Source organism: Sceloporus undulatus, chromosome 1 (genome assembly GCF_019175285.1).
Source record: "Sceloporus undulatus isolate JIND9_A2432 ecotype Alabama chromosome 1, SceUnd_v1.1, whole genome shotgun sequence".
NCBI classification, from domain to species: Eukaryota; Metazoa; Chordata; class Lepidosauria; order Squamata; family Phrynosomatidae; genus Sceloporus; species Sceloporus undulatus.
In genome coordinates, this window is record NC_056522.1 from 324,930,543 (window position 1) to 324,946,751 (window position 16,209).

The 16,209-nt window shown below is 42.5% G+C and overlaps 1 protein-coding gene across 1 annotated transcript; it reads right to left on the bottom strand.

Moving 5' to 3' along the window:
• Positions 1-18: 18 nt before the first annotated feature.
• FAM98B (family with sequence similarity 98 member B) lies at positions 19-15,277 on the bottom strand. Its single transcript, XM_042445435.1, has 8 exons — positions 15,186-15,277; positions 12,767-12,915; positions 9,563-9,697; positions 8,463-8,653; positions 7,589-7,669; positions 7,235-7,351; positions 4,541-4,708; positions 19-2,941 (listed from the first exon to the last, which is right to left on the bottom strand). Exons 1-8 carry the CDS (start codon positions 15,221-15,223, stop codon positions 2,585-2,587), a joined length of 1,236 nt encoding a protein of 411 aa, XP_042301369.1. The 5' UTR covers positions 15,224-15,277; the 3' UTR covers positions 19-2,584.
• Positions 15,278-16,209: the final 932 nt, after the last annotated feature.

Consider the following 16,209-nt stretch of genomic DNA (forward strand, 5'->3'; position numbering starts at 1 on the left):
AAAAAGCTACAAATGATAACAACTTCTCCATACTTTATTTTTCAGTACTCACACATGTAGACAACCTACTTAAACATAAAATATTCTCCACACATCCATCAAAAATCAGATTTTCCACAGATGCTCCATTCATAGAAACACTTAAAAGAAAACATAAAACTGAACCGATCTCAGCACAATCTATTTACATAAAATTCAAGTGTTACAAAACATACTATTCAGTCAAAAACCATACAAAAATGTATAGAAATGCTCAAAAAACAAAGATTAATTTATTGCATTCTTAGAGGCTGACAAAATACCAGTTGGCCATATTTAACTTTGTCTCAAGTATCCTCCAATCTGGGACGAGCATTTTTTTTTTTAAAAAAATTAACCATTTAAAAACCAATGTAAGGTCTTGACTAGTATGTCTGGGTGGGGAAACCATATACGACTAACTAAAACATAATAATCCTCTATTCACTCCATTAGTTAAAATTCGTGATTAGGATATATGTGTACATACATCTGTCTGTGAGACAGAAGAAAATTTCTTTTCCCAGGTGAGGAAATGTAATAGAAAATGGAGCCTGATAAAAGTAACTGATGCTGGGGCAATTGAGATTAAATGTCAGTTTGCTTTATTATATATTTCCTGACCTTGTTTCACTTATATAGTAAGCAGGGTTTTATATTTTCCTGGTCTTCATGGTCAAGCCAAACATGTTGTAGCCACTAGTCCTTCTGGCCCATCAAGCAAAAACTGGTCTTTACCTTCAGAAAAGCCTGGTATGCAGAGCATACCCTTGGATTCTCCACTACTTAAAGATGCTCCATCTATCTATAGGCATGCTTCATCCACCTTAAAGTTGCCCCCCCCTTTCTACCTATAGGCATGCCCCATCTACCTTAAACATGCTCCATCTACTTTTGTCTGATATTTACTACATGGTCCTTCCTGAGGCAGGGGCATGTCCCATTGAACTCTGCTGACTAAAAGTGCCTGGCATGCCTGCATACAATGTTTCCTTTCTCCCACACAGAATTCAGATGAAATAAAAGCTGGGCAGTGCATCACTCTACTGTCTGACAGCTCTACCTGCTCCTATGCAACTGAACTCAATGCTCCCCCCTCCTGCCTTAATCCAAAGGAGGAAAGGCCAGTGGAAATAAGGGCTCTTTGTTTTGAACATAGATGTGCCAAAGAATCCACAGCTTTGGCTGTACCTCACAACTGTTGCAAGATGTTCCTGCAGCTGGCCAATGCTCTGGTTCAATTCTTCCTATTATGTACAGCAGCAGACAACGCCACACTCACTGTGGAAAATACAGCTATGAAATCCTAACTTTGAAAAAACATGATGTTGTAAGTCAGGGCCAGGCAGGTAGCTTTGGACAGCAAATCTCATGATCTCTCACCATTAGCTCTCCTGGTTAGAGTAGACAGACGTTTCAAACAAAAAAAATCTGGAGCGCAACAGTTACTCATCATTGTAAATACAGAATTAGATGGGGAGGGGTGTGACATTACTCAGTTGTTTCAAACCAATAATCCTGTCATCTAAATAGCTAGTTCGGTCCATTAAAGTTACACACACTCACTCACTCACTCACTCACTCACTCACTCAGACACCCACACACGTACCCACTACCTAGTTGAGTTACACTCACAAATTCTAGCACAGAATCTTGGGAGTAATTTTTTATGAAATGGATGATGATCAGACATTCTATTTATCAGGACTGGTTATCATCAGACTTCAGCAATTATGATTACAATGGCAAGTGTGGCATCGCTTTTGGGCACAACTGGATGAGGGAAGCCTTTTCCTCCTTAATTTAAAACTACATAGATGGACAGGAAAACCTAGGAGTTTCATAGCCATCCCTGTCTCCCTCCAGTTCCAAGTAGGGAAGAAAGCTGGGATGGGAAGTTGGAAACACTCCACCTCCTCCTAGCCTCTTCAGAAATGTGGACTATCCCCTAGAACATGGGGGAGTAGTTCTATTTTTAATAAGAAGCACATGTTACATCATTCTCCATAATTGCTATATTCTTTCTAAAAGGCAATCACTGAAGTCTGAACAGGCTCAATTTTCATATTTCTGAAGCTGATTTAAAAAAAACAACAAACCTAGATGCCCCAAACAGTGTCAAAAATAAGAATAGCGTATTTAACAGGTTTTCACTTGATCAAACAAATAGAGCCCTTTCACACGACACATTTTCTACATATTTTCTGCAGAGAAAAACAGCACATACATATGGGCTCAGTATCCAAAGTGCCACGGCCATATGTGTTTATTTTGTTGCATATTCACAATGTGGCAACTCTCCACATTTCATGGTTTCCAATCACACAGAAATTACCATGGTGTGATAAATGGTGTGATAAATGCACATATGTACATGCACTTTCATAAATGGGAAACACATCTGTGCTGGAAATCATGTGCAAAGGGCTCTATGGTGAAGTGAGTTAGAATAATTCATCACTAAGGAGGATCAAGGTAGTTGAGATATCATGCTGCTTAGCCATCTATAATTTATTCTGGGTCTTCTGCTCATAGTAAGCAGTCTGTATAAATCTACTGATTGTATTAATACCTTCTGTATCCTCCTCCTCCCCTTCCACCATATGATTCTCCATATCCACCTCGGCCACTGTAATCACCCCTCCCTTGGAAACCACCACCACTACCTCTCCAGCCACCACCGCCACCACCTCCTCCCCTACCACCACCACCACCTCCCCAGCCCCCTCCCCCTCCCCCTCCCCCCCAACCACCACCACCTCCCCTACCTCCTCCCCTGCCACCTCCTCCTCCCCCCCAGCCCCCTCTTCCTCCTCCTCGACCACCACCATCTTGTCTCTTTTGCCATGGGGGCATTTCAGGAGGAGGTGGTTCAATTTCAGTCGGTCTCCCTCCACGATCTGGTACCCTTCCCATCAAGACCTGAAAAAAAGGAGGAAATATAATCTGGTAAAGCATTTCCTTCTGAGCTTTAAGACAGGCCAACGAGAATGACTACTAAATAATCAGTGGTTTAGGACACTGACTCTTGACAACTGCATGTGATAAGGCCCTTGTACATGAAAAGGAAACCCTGGCAGCCCAGTCCATTTACTATATCTATGATGGCTAGAAACATGCATACATTTAACGTTTGAGGAATAAACGGTAGCCATTTTGTATACATGCACAGCACCAGAGGAATAAGTGAATACAGCAGATATGATGGTCTTTGAAAACCCTGCACATACATGCACTCATGCATACATACACACGTGCAGAGGGAGGGAGGGAGGCTCCTTTCTAATCCCACATTATCATCCTTCTATGCAAATACTGCTGGCAAGATTGAGCTTCCAGCAAACTTCCTGTGTTGGCTGTGTGCCCAGCTATGGTGGCCATTCATTCATAGTAAAGTTTCCCATAGCATCATACAATGAGGGTTGTGTCATATTATACTCAGGATTGGACAAAAAAAGCAGACCGAGTAGAAATCTACACACCCATTATTTATGGGCAAAGGCTTGCCTTTGAATCTTAGAGCAATGTCATTCTCTGACAGTTGGGTTTCTTAAAAGTTTGTCTTCTTGCTTGTTTTAAAATGTACTGAATACTTTTCTGGTGGTGTATTTTCCCCATCTTAGTATCTGTCCTCAAACCAGCCCAATCTTTTTTTACACTTCTGGTTGAAACATTCTTCAAAAACCACTTAAAATTCCAAGAGTATTTCACAATACACACATTGGTTCTGCACTAGGGCCTCAACGAGACATTCTACAATTAACCACAGCCCTCAGACAACAAGAAGAGCTGGTGAAGACAAGCCTAAAAAATTATGTAAGGATATGTTTCACTGTATGACTTACTAATTCACTGTTACAGTATCACAACCATCTCCGAAGTGTTCAAGGGAACTCAACACCCAACCTGGCCCCACTAGTTAAATTATTGTAATATATCCCATTGGATTGCCAAGATGAGTATACAGAAAATTATCAAGCACATTAGAAATATTACAGAAGTGTTCATATGGCCTGGCCCAGCTGCTATTTGTTTAGGCTAGGGGGTGCATTGATCCCCGAGGAAACGTTGGTGGGCCGTACCTCTCAACAGCATCTGCTCCCCCAGTGTGTGTGTGTGTGCGTGTGTGTGTGTGTATAGGGGGGGGTATTATCACCATGATCACCTGGGGCCAACATAGGTCTAGTAAAGGCCTTTTTAACATTCACTTCCTGTATCAAAAAAGGCCTCTCCTTGGCATAACTGCCCCAGGGAGCCCACAAAATGTGGTAGAAATGTGTTCCTCACCTCTTAGTTGACAATTTGGGGCACTCTGGAACAAAACTCTTTTTTAAAAAATGCAAAAAAATGTTTTTGTCCCTTGGGTGAGCCCAGGGGCTGCCAAACATAGTGGAAATGCACCCCCACACCCACTAGAGTGCATTAAGGGGCATTCTGGAGATATATATCTGGGAGGACCTGGGGGCCACATGTGGCCCAAGGGCTGCAATTTTCCCATTCCTGAATTAAAGGAAAGTGTACCTTATTAATAGCACACATAGTCTTTTCACGTGAAGATCCACTGCTTGTTCTTATGATCTTTGATAAGTCTTCCCGAGCAGCTAAAAGATGAGCTACTGAGACAGATGATTTAGAAGAGAGTCCATAACGTTTGGGTTGATAAATCCTTGCAATATCATCTGTTCTCACCTAAAAAGAAATGATTAGACATCTTTAAAGTTTGAGCAATACTAACTCATTAGCAGTAGTGAGCAGCTTTAAATTACTGCACTACACTACATTGTAATTTATGACAAAAATGTTGCTAGTTAATATTTTTCTGATCAACAGCTTGTAAGGACTTAGCTGCAAAGGTACAGCTGGCAGAAAGTCTAAAAAAAAAAACCACTGTATTAATCCCACAGAACAGATAAGACAGAATTCAGAGGTAAAGTGAAGAATATACGCAACCAGTTTGTTTTTTAAAGCCCCTGGAAAAAGCAGCAAGCTAACAAAAGTTCACCAGAAGTACAGTGTGGCCTCCCCTTACGCGGGGATCCATTTCGTATCCCTCCATGTAAGGGGAATTCCACACATGCTGGAGCCCCATTGGAAGTAACGGCACAATGGTGCAGGAGCCCATGATGACACAATGGTGTAGCAGTGCCCCATTACTTCTTCCAGGGGGGGGGGGGTCGGGCTCTTCCACTGTGGCTTTCAGCATATGCTGAAAGCTGTGTATGGCGCGCCAGCGTAAAACGCAGGCACCCTGTAACTTCAAAGAATTGCAGTTGCATACACCTGCAAAATCAGTACACCTGATTTTGTTTGTTATATATTTGTTTTTTTAAAGCTCTTGGGTGCTAAACAAGTAAGCTAACAAGAGTCATGAGAAGTAACTTCAAAGAAATTTCAGTTGCATACAGCTGCAAAATCAGTAAATCTATCTACCTTTTTCAAATCAGTATGTGTATCTAACAGTCATTGTCTTAAAATGCTGAAAATGCTTTCAAAATGTACATTAAGACCTTCAGCAGAAAACAGGAGCTATTTTCTAATGATCTAGCAGTAAATGAAATGTCAAAAGAGAGGGAGTATGCTAGCCCATGTACAGTGGGTCATTGCTATACGCAGGGGATCCATTCTGGACCCCCCCCCGCACGTGCGCCGCCATTGGGACAAAACTTCCTTCTCTCTCCCCTCCCTCGCTTCCCTCCTCCCTTCCCTCCCTGCCTCTCTCCCTTCCCTCCCTGCCTCTCTCCCTTCCCTTCCCCTTACTTACCTGTCTCTCTCGTGGCAGCGGCTTGGCCTCCGCCGCTGCGGGGGAAGCCGGGTGGCAGCGGCGGCGGCGGAGGCCAAGCCTCGGTTTCCTCGCCACCACCGAGAAAGCGTGTGATGGCGGTGCTGGAGGCCTCTTGGCCCCCAACAGCATCGCCACCGGGCCTTTCCTGCAGTGGCGGCGAGGAAGTAGGGCTGCTGCGCCGGAGGCCTTCAAGGCCTCCCGCGCCGGAATCCAGCCTCCTCCAGGCCTCTGTGGCTGTGGAAGGGCCGGATAGCGGTGCTGGAGGCCAAGAGGCCCCAGCACCAACACCCGGCCCTTCTGTGGCCGCGGAGGCCTGGAGGAGGCCAGGTGCTGGCGCCGGCCTGCCTGAAGGCCTCTGGTGCTGCTGCCCTCCCGCGCTCCTTCTTCCCCACCTCCGCGCCTTTTTCGAAGAGGCGGCGCGAGTGCAGCAGCGCCAGAGGCCTTCAAGGCCTCCAGCGCCGCACCCCGGCCTCTCCAGGCCTCCGCGGCCACGGAGGGGGGTGTCGTGCTGGGGCCTCTTGGCTCCAGCACCGGTATCCGCCCTTCCACAGCTTCAGAGGCCTGGAGGAGGCCGGATGCCGGCGCGGGAGGCCTTGAAGGCCTCCGGCGCGGCAGCCCTCCTTCCTCGCCGCCACCGCAGGAAAGGCCCGGTGGCGATTCGTTGAGGGCCAAGAGGCCCAGCACCACCATCGCGCGCTTTTCTCGGTGGTGGAGGGAACCGAGGCTTGGCCTCCGCCGCCGCTGCCACCCGGCTTCCCCGCAGCAGCGGTGGCGAGGCCAAGCCGCTGCCCGAGAGAGACAGGAGTAAGGGGAGGGAAGGGAAGGGAGGGAGGCAGGGAGGGAAGGGAGGGAGGAGGGAAGCGAGGGAGGGGAGGGAGAGAAGGAAATTGCCCCAATGGCGGTGCGCGTGCCCGCCGCCGCCATTTCAATTTCCCAATTTGCCATCCGTGGATGCTCAAATCCGCGGATGGCAAATCCGCGTATAAGGAGGGCTGACTGTACTCTATGAAGGCTGATCTTATGAAGGAAAAAGCCATCCATGAAGACTACTGGTATGTAACTCAGAACTCTATTTTGCAACTGTTTCCAAATAGGTTGAGAGCCTTGATAGATAGACTAGGGTTTCTTATACAGAATCTTGAAGGTGATAGAAATGCATAAAGAAGGTGGTGGGCTCCTGCTTCCACTCCTCCTTGGATGTTTAGTTTAAAATGATTCAGTGGACCCTAAATATCCAGAGGCATGTAATCTAGTCTGATCTAGGAATTTACACAGTAGGGCTAATTGTACCAATGAATGTAGAGGAGAACCAGCAGCTGTGTTTCTCTTTGTTTTGTACAATTCTAAGGTCCTTTATTTAGCGACTGTATCTTGGGACTAAAATGCTTGGAGAACCACAAGTGACTCCATTGAAAAAGGGTAAATGTGTTTACCTTTGCTCTGTCAGACCATCCAAAAGACTGTACAGTGACATCTAAACGCTTCATTAACATACGACGCCGGCATTCATATTCACTGAGAAGAGCGTCATTAATTTTTTCCAATTTTTCCTGCAGCATCAGAGAACAAAACAGTTTCATAATAGTACAGAATACAGGAATAATTTAAAACAGACTAAACACTTTTAACAGTCAATGCTACAAAAAATTTTTAAAATGAACAAACAATCAAATTTTGAAATATACTCTTGAAAAGTGCATTCAGTTTTGCATTAACTAAAGAGAGAAACAAACATAATTGCAACAGAAAATTTTGCACATATGTAAATGATAAAAGAGACTTTTTACCATTTGATCTTGATTTAAAGGCTCTTTTAGCAAGGGTTTACCCACGTGAGTATTTGGAACTTTTGACAAAATGCCCTTAAGCTGGAAAAAGAAAAAGAAAGAAACACAGACATAGCTTAACCAAAAATCCCCAAAGGTTCTGCATTACTTTAGCACAATCTCCCATATATTTGGGTGGTTAGACTAAAGGAGAAAAGACCCACCAAAGACTGGACCTCTTTCCAGTATAGTCTTATGAATGGCAAAGTTCCAATTAATAGACATGCAGCCACAACGATCCCCAAATTTCTGTACTGATCCAGCTCTCCTGTCGGTCCCCATGTACAGGAAAGAGCACAATGACATGGCCTGATTTAGGTCTGGTTCCACCAGCAATAGAACACTTCCTTTATTTCTCTAAATGATGATGATGATGATGATGATGATGATGATGATGATGATGTTGCTGCTGCAAAAAGGAACCAAACACTACCAGAGGCCAAGCAAGTGAGCTGCTGCACTGCAAGGCAGGGAAAAGGAACCCTCCAAGGATGACTGTAGTAGCTGTCAGAAGCAAGAGTTGCTACAGTCAGGGAGGTTTCTTTCTGAGCTCCTGCATAGTTAGGGTGACTTAAGTGGCTGTTTATAAATGGTTCACACTCACAACACAATAAGAGGGATCTTATCCCCAATATCCACAACACGAAAGTGTGGCCATCTGGTGTGCAAAGCTTTCACACTTTGACCTTTATGCTTACAGGCACCCCTAGAAACTGCAACACTTTCCATTTTAACAAAACTGCATAACATTCCACAGCAATTAGGCTAACTGTTGTAAATATCTAATGGACTATATTAAAAACTAAAGTATTCAAATACAGAAAACAGAATGTACCTTTGATTCTATATTGCTTAATATTACTGGGAGAGGATGAACATCCGAAGAAGAAGATGACTTTGATATATTCAAGACATCACAGATCTTTTGGATTTCTTGGTGGATTTCATTATTCTTTATCAAATGAGAACCTTTATGTTGCTTGAACTGTGTAATCTGCAAAGCCTGAAGTTCTGTGCTTAAAAATACTAGAGAGTGTGGGGAAAAAAGAAGTAGATAAATACTTGAATTGGATATGTGTGTTTCAGCAAATACATTAACTAACAGTCTGACCAGACAGTTTAATGTATAAATTAAGACAGGGATGAAACAAACAAACAAAAAATTTAGACGTAAGGGCATTTTTTTGACCAAAGGTGTTTTAAACAATGAACTAACTACAAAAATGTATTTTAAATATTTCTTGCTTCAACTTGCTTTTTAGAATGGAATATAAATGACTTTGTAAGATCCCTATTTCTGGAATTATTTCCATTTGTCCCCCACCCCCGCCCTTTAGAGGAAATTATTAATGAGTTAATCTAAATAAACTTCTCTGGTGTCACTTGGGGAATGGCATTTATAGGACTGCCTTTGCATCTTAAAAAAAACCACCAAATCACATAATGGCATGCTTGTCCTTAAGCTACAGGTACAGGACCAATGGCCAGGTGATTCCAAACAATGTAAATGACAAAAATAATTTTCCACATTTTTAGGAATGCACAAGCATGATTGCGGAAAAGTTAATTGTGGGACTCAGCCCTGTGACTTATGGCAACCCTAAGGTGAGTGTTTTCTGAGGCTGGGAGCACGTGACTCACCTAGAGTCACCTAGTGGGTTTCTATGGCTGAGCAGGAAATCGAATCCTGGTCTCCAGAGTCATAGGCTAATGCTCAACCTGCTACACAATGCAGGCTAGTATCTACTTGGCCCCCTTTTATTCAACAGTTTTAGCCACTGCAGCCTGGCTTAAAATATTATATTGAACCAGTTGTTATTTGTATAAAATTGGATGTATACCCATTGTACCAGAAGGAGTGGTCATCTTCTTTCCCTAGAAAGCTAAGTTGAACAATACATTAAATACTGAAGAAATAAATAATGTGTAACTTACATAGAACTTTAAGACAATCTTCTTTCTTTTTTAACCGGTCTTTAATTTCTCCAGATATGAGTGTGGAATATGGACAAGCCAGTTCTTTTAAAAAGCCGCTCAACTCGAGCTGTAAACTTTCAACATCTTCACTACCTTGAACAGAACAGAGGGGAAAATATATATAGTGTGTGTGTGTGTGTAAAACTCTCAAATCCATCTGCAGGAATTAACTTGAAAAAATGATTTGGTAACCAGCTCAGATAACTTTCAAAGAGTAACCTTGAACATGATAGCAGCATTAATGCAATGTATTTCAGATTCAATACTATCAATACAGCCTGAGGAAATTACATATAAGTTTTAAATGTATTATTTTTATTCATTAATGCCACATCTTTCAGAATAGCCAGCATACCCAAAGGACAGAATGACTTTCAGTTTATATGTATATGCGTGCATGTGCAGGGCTGTGGTGTCAGTATGCCAGATCTTTGACTCAAACACTAATTCCAACTCTTTCATAAATGGCAAACATCTATTAAATTAGTAATAACAAATTTTCTGTAGTAAAATGGTAGCACAAGATATTTTCACAGCCACCATGTAAATTATCAGACTACATAGATCGACAGAGCATAAATATATTTGATTAAAATTTCTAAACAAAAAAAAAATCTTTCCTAAAATCCTAGCAAAGTAAATATGAAACAAATTAGGCATTTAACATTATAAGTTTTAATTTTGAAGTCAGAGCCAGAGTTGGTACATTTCTACTGACTATGACTCCACAGCCCTGTCTCAATAAAGGCAAACACAGAGATTTGTTTAGGGCCCCTGTCAGCTAATAACAAAGAAAAGAAAGCATAATAATGTTATATACATCAGAGACAGAGCCACATTTAGAATAGTTTTGGCCATAACAGATAAAACCAAGCTAGGTTGCTTCCAGATAATGATTAAAATAATAACAAAATGTTCTCTGTTATGATAACAAAATAACAGGCAGACTTAAGAGTCTAATTACATAATGTATAGTTTCTGTCCAGTGCATCTCCTACTTCAGAAGGGATAGTTTTCCTTGAGAAACTTTATCCACCTCTTTTTTTCTTAGCTAGATCTCCCAAAACATCAGGGGACTGGCTGCAAAGGAAAAATTTCACTCCATACTGCCCAATCTGAAGTGCAGACACAGGTGCTAGAGCAAACTGATGCATGGTGTTTTAATTTCAGACAATAAAACTGTCAGTCTCTGCCTTCATTACCATTGCAAGATGAGAATAAGATGAAACTGATAATTCACTTCTCAATTTTAGCTTTTTGTTTTCCTTCACATTTTTACTCTATGTGTTTTTCATTTTAAACTATAAAAAAATGGAACACCAGCTTCAGAATTGTCAGCATTGCAGAACATGAAACAGAACAATGGTAAAGAGAATTACTCTGTATGACAAAGCTTGCAACACGATCACCTGCAACCCACACATAACTATCTCAATTCAGATCTGCTCTACTTAATATGAAAGCTTTATAATAATCACTAAAGGGCAGCAATTTTAACACAGGAATAACATCTGCAAGAAAGCAGTATTTGGAGAAAACATAGCTGAGAGTCTCAAAAACGAATGCATCAGTAAATAGTGTCAAGACTGGGGTGTGTGTATGTGGTGGGGCTTAGTGTTACCCTAAAGGGGAAACACTGAAATATCTGGAGCTTCAGAAAAAAGAGGCTAAGATATAGGTTTAAATGACTGTGCAGTTAACTGGAAAGCACAGAGAAAGAAACTTTCCTTCATCTAATGATACTAGAATTTAGAGCCAACTCAAGCACTACCACAGTTATATATTACATATTTCCCTAATGAAGGACCATAACAAAACTATCTGAAATAGATTGGAACAAGAAATATTTTGGATACCCTACTTTTCCCCAATCTTTTTCTATTCTAAACGTCATTAAGTCTGAATCCAATCATTTCTTTTGCTCAGAACTACAGTGTGCCCACGTCATACACTAAAAGTCACGTGGGGAGGAAGGGGTGGTGCGTCCCATAGGGACTAATGGGGTTTGCGCCTATGGCGCGTGCATGCCACCACGCCGCCACATGCACGAGCCCCATTCATTTAAATGGGGCTCGAGCATTCGCAGAATTTGCTTTATGCGGGGGAATCCATAACGGATCCCCCATGTAAAGCAAGGCTGAACTGTACATGGGAAAATTACATTTTAAATAATAATAATAAATAATAAAGTTTTTATTTATATCCCGCACCTTCCTTCAATCAGGGCGGCTTACAGTATAAAATTTAAAACAACAATACATACAATAAAATCCAAAATACATCACATATAAACAATAATAAAAAACACAGGCTAAAAGCCCCAAAGCCCTTCCTCTTGGCCACGAAAGAGTAGGGAGGCCCACAGGATTTTTAATCGGGGAATGCCTGTTGGAACAGGAAGGTCTTCAAATCCTTCCTGAATTGGGCCAGGGTGGTAGTCGAGCGGAGCTCAGTGGGCAGCGTATTCCAAAGGGCTGGGGCAGCAGTGGAAAATGTCCTCCTTGTGGTGGAGGACAATCTAGCCCCAGGCACCTTCAGTAGCTGCTGCCCAGATGTCCTGAGGGTGCGAGGCGGAATGTACGGGGAGAGGCGATCCTTTAGGTAACCTGGACCCAAGCCATTTAGGGCTTTATAGGTAATAACCAATGCCTTATATTGGGCCCGGAAGCGAATAGGCAACCAATTTTGCACTACAACTACCTGAATCCCAGATTCTGCATGGTTGGAAGTTATTTTTTTCAAGCTGCTTTTGCCTGCCCACCTACCAATGGAGAAAGCAAGCTTTCCTTCATCACTTGCAAAAGATCTTCCTGTGCTTTCGATCATGTATACAATGGGTTTCTATTTTAAGGAGTTTAATTCTGGTTCAGGTTCAAGATTTTAGGTTCATACTGAGTTGTTCATGTGAAAAAAGAACACCAGTAACCTCTGAATTTCTTTCTTTAGGCACAGATTCAATTTAAATTCCTAAAATAAAGTCACAAAACAAGGCTATTTTCCCTCTTAATGAATTTATTCAGATCACTCCTTTATTATTGCATGTGTCATGTCAAGAGCACTACAATATATCAACAAGTTTTTCCTACAAACACCCCCCCCCCTTTGAAATAACCAACACAAACAAGATTCCTACAGATTCATATCAAAACTGTATAGAAATACCATTTGTTGAGGAGATGCTTTCTTCCAGATTACACAATGGCTGTATCTGAGAACTTAACCAAACACAAAGCTCACAGAAATCTTGGGAAGCCAAACCACTTTCTGCTGCTTTATTAAGGGCATCTTCATCCAGAAGAAGTCCTTTGTATCTAATGAGAAAAAAATACATTATCTATGAAGTACAGAAACTGTTAAACATAGAAAAATGTGAAATTTCTTTGCTAATGCATGTTATTGTATACTGAAGAAACTGCATGAGTTATTTGGCTGTGAATAATAATGGTTGTTTGCCCATTTTTAAATGTTTAGTTTGTTAATCATATGAACATTAACTGATTAACAAATCCAGCAATTTGCTTGTGAGAAAAATAGTATTTCTGAAACCAGAAATATTTTTGTTTTTAAATGATGATCGGGTTTCAGAGCCAAAGTGGCACACAGGTGTTATGGCTGGGAAGATCTCTGCTGAACCTTGAAGCTCACTGAGTTTCTTTGGGCCAGTCACCACTTCTATTTTATAGGCTAGTTGTGTGGAATAAAACTGGGATGATCACCATGAGCTCACTGCATAGAAGGCAGGATGCAAATGTAACAAGCATATCTCAGAAAACAAATTATTTCTTCTTTATGCAAGTAAAAATATGTCTTTTAAGATGAGTGGGGAGAGACTCTGGCCTCCATCTCCTCATCCAGCAAGACTAAGGAATTAGTAATGTTATGAGGAAGTTGTGCCCTTAAATATTCAGAGAGGGAGCAAAGGTTTTTCCATCCCTGTTCAAGCCCTATTTACTAATGCATATTTCCAAAAGGGTAAGAAGAAAGTACACTAACATGCCATCATCAATATTGGTCTAACTAGCACAAAAACCACCTTCACCACTGGCACTCAGCATATCCTTGAGAATTAAATTGGTGCCTCACTTAGGCCCCATACAGACTGCCAAAACAAAGCTGCTTTGGGTCACTTTGGAGGTATGCTGTTTAAATGATGCATGCATCCTAAGAGTACGGAAGCTGCACCAACGTTGCGCCCCAGTCGTTAGGACTGAGTGTGGCTCTGGTGCGGCTTCTGGACTCTTAGGACACATGCATCATTTAAACAGCATACCTCCAAAGTGACCCAAAGCAGCTTTATTTTGGCCTGTCTGTATGGGGCCTTAGACTATGTTCTTGACTACTAAACATTTTGATGCAAAAGCAATCTTTTGCTTTGCACTGCTTTTCGGAGGCAACTGCTAAAACCAGTTTACACATGTCGCACTTCCACAAGGTCCACATGTGCAAATTAGTTTTAGTGGCGTCATCTAAGAACCAGTGCAAAGCAAAACTGCTTTTGCACACGTGTGTGTGTGCATTTAAGAGGAAAGTGTAGATGGGGGCAGAGGATGAGATTATACCCAGAATACACACACACATGCATATATACACATATGTGTATTCATTTAAGAGGAAAATGGAGATGGGGTTGGAATTGAGGCAGAGGATGAGATTACACTCAGAATACACACACACACACACACACACGTGTGTACACACATATTGTATGTATGTATGTGTGCTGTGTGTGTGTATATATATATATGCATTTAAGAGGAAAAATGCAGATAGGGAGCTGCAATTGAGGTAGAGGATGAGATTACACTCAAATGCATATGTATATGTGTGTGTATATACTCTGTGTGTGTGCATTTAAGAGGAAAGTAATAATAATAATAATAATAATAATTTTTATTTATACCCCGCCTTTCCATAGATATGATCAAGTGTAGATAGGGAGCTGCAACTGAAGTTGAGGATAAGATTACACCCAGAATAACACACACACACTTTTAAGAAGAATGTGTAGTGACTGCTAGTGAGGCAAAGGATAAGATTACACCCAAATAAACACACACACACACACACACGCACAAATATCTATATATCTATATATATACACACACACATGTATCTATCTATCTATACACACACATATATCTATACATCCCCCCCTTTAAGAGGAAAGCGTAGGGGCTGCAACTGAGGCAGAGGAAGGATCGTGGGGTGTGTGTGTGTGTGTAGATACTGGGGCCACCCACAAGGGAAGATCTTTCCAGGGCGAAGCGGGGAGGAGATCACACCCCGATGCCATATATGTCCCTCTGGGTGTGCTCTCGCCCTGGAAAGCTCTTCCCTTGTGGCCTCAATATCTGCCTCTCTTGCACACATTCCCCTTAAATCTGGGGTTCGGGGAACAACGCTTCCCTGGCTGCATCCGCACTGCAGAAGTAATCCGGTTTGACAGAGTTATAAAACCATAAAGCCCCAGGGCAGGGGAAGGGCTTCCTTGCCCAGGGGGGCCTAGGCCTCCCTCCCTCCCAGCCGGCGGGCGGGCGGGCGGCCATCCCTAGCAAAGCCCCGTCCCCGGGCGCCATCTCACCCGAGAGCCTCCAGCGCGTCCAGGATGTCGCTCTCCATTTTCAGATCCTGCGCCAGGGAGGGTCCGGCAGAGAAAGCAGTCCCCCGAGCGACGCCGACGCCTGGGAATAAGTGTCCCACTCAAACAGGTCCCCCTTCGCACCGACGCCCGGCCTCTTGGGTTCCGGCTTCTGTCAATCAAAGGAGGGCCAAAACACACTGCAGAAATAACCCAGTTTTAAGGTCACTTTAACTGCCCTGGCTCAGTGCTAGGGAATCCTGGGAATGTAGTATATTATTATTATTAATGTTCAAAAGTTCTTATGTCCAAAAGACACTGCAGAAATAATACAGTTTGAGACCACTTTAACTGCCCTGGCTCAGTGCTGGAGAATCCTGGGAGTTGTCGTTTATTGTGGCCCCAGAGCTATCTCTCACTAAACTACAGTTCCCAGCAGTCCATAGTACTGACCCATGGCACTTAAAGTGGTGTCAAACTAGATTATTTCTGCAGTGTGTTTTGGACCTTAGTCAAGAAAATCAGTCTGTTGTATGAGATTAATTGAAAGAGAGAGGTTGATGGCATGAGCTTTCATAGACTTGAGCCTCCTTCTTCAGATGCATAAACCAGAAGGTTTCACAAACTGCAACATATGTAGTACCTTTGAGAGGAACTGAAAGAAGTTGGTAGCATGAGCTTTCCTTGACCAGAGCCTCCTTCCTCAGATGTGTAAACCTAGGGTGACCAGGTGCCCTCCTCACAGCAAAGGAGGACAGCAAGGCACTGCAAAATGTATGTAGGGCATTCAAGGAAAATGGAGGTTGTGCCCAAAGGAAGGCTAAAAACACTTACAGAAATCTAAATTCATGCTTCTTAGTCATGCTCAAAATGAAGACATACTGTACTGTAAATCCTCCTGGACAGAAGGCTGATATGCAGGAAAAGGAGGATGCCTGGTCACCCTGCATAAACCATGAGGTGTCACACTTGGAGCCTTCAACATACTGAATAAATTTAAACTTGAGGCGCTTGATACATCTGACAG

Excerpts from the sequence above, each read along its gene's own strand:
- FAM98B (XM_042445435.1), bottom strand. The coding sequence starts at position 15,223 with ATGGAGAGCGACATCCTGGACGCGCTGGAGGCTCTCGG. Across the intron at positions 12,916-15,185 it reads GACGCGCTGGAGGCTCTCGG|ATACAAAGGACTTCTTCTGG; the intron begins GTGAGATGGCGC and ends TTTTCTCATTAG. Across the intron at positions 8,654-9,562 it reads AGATTGTCTTAAAGTTCTAT|TATTTTTAAGCACAGAACTT; the intron begins GTAAGTTACACA and ends CACACTCTCTAG.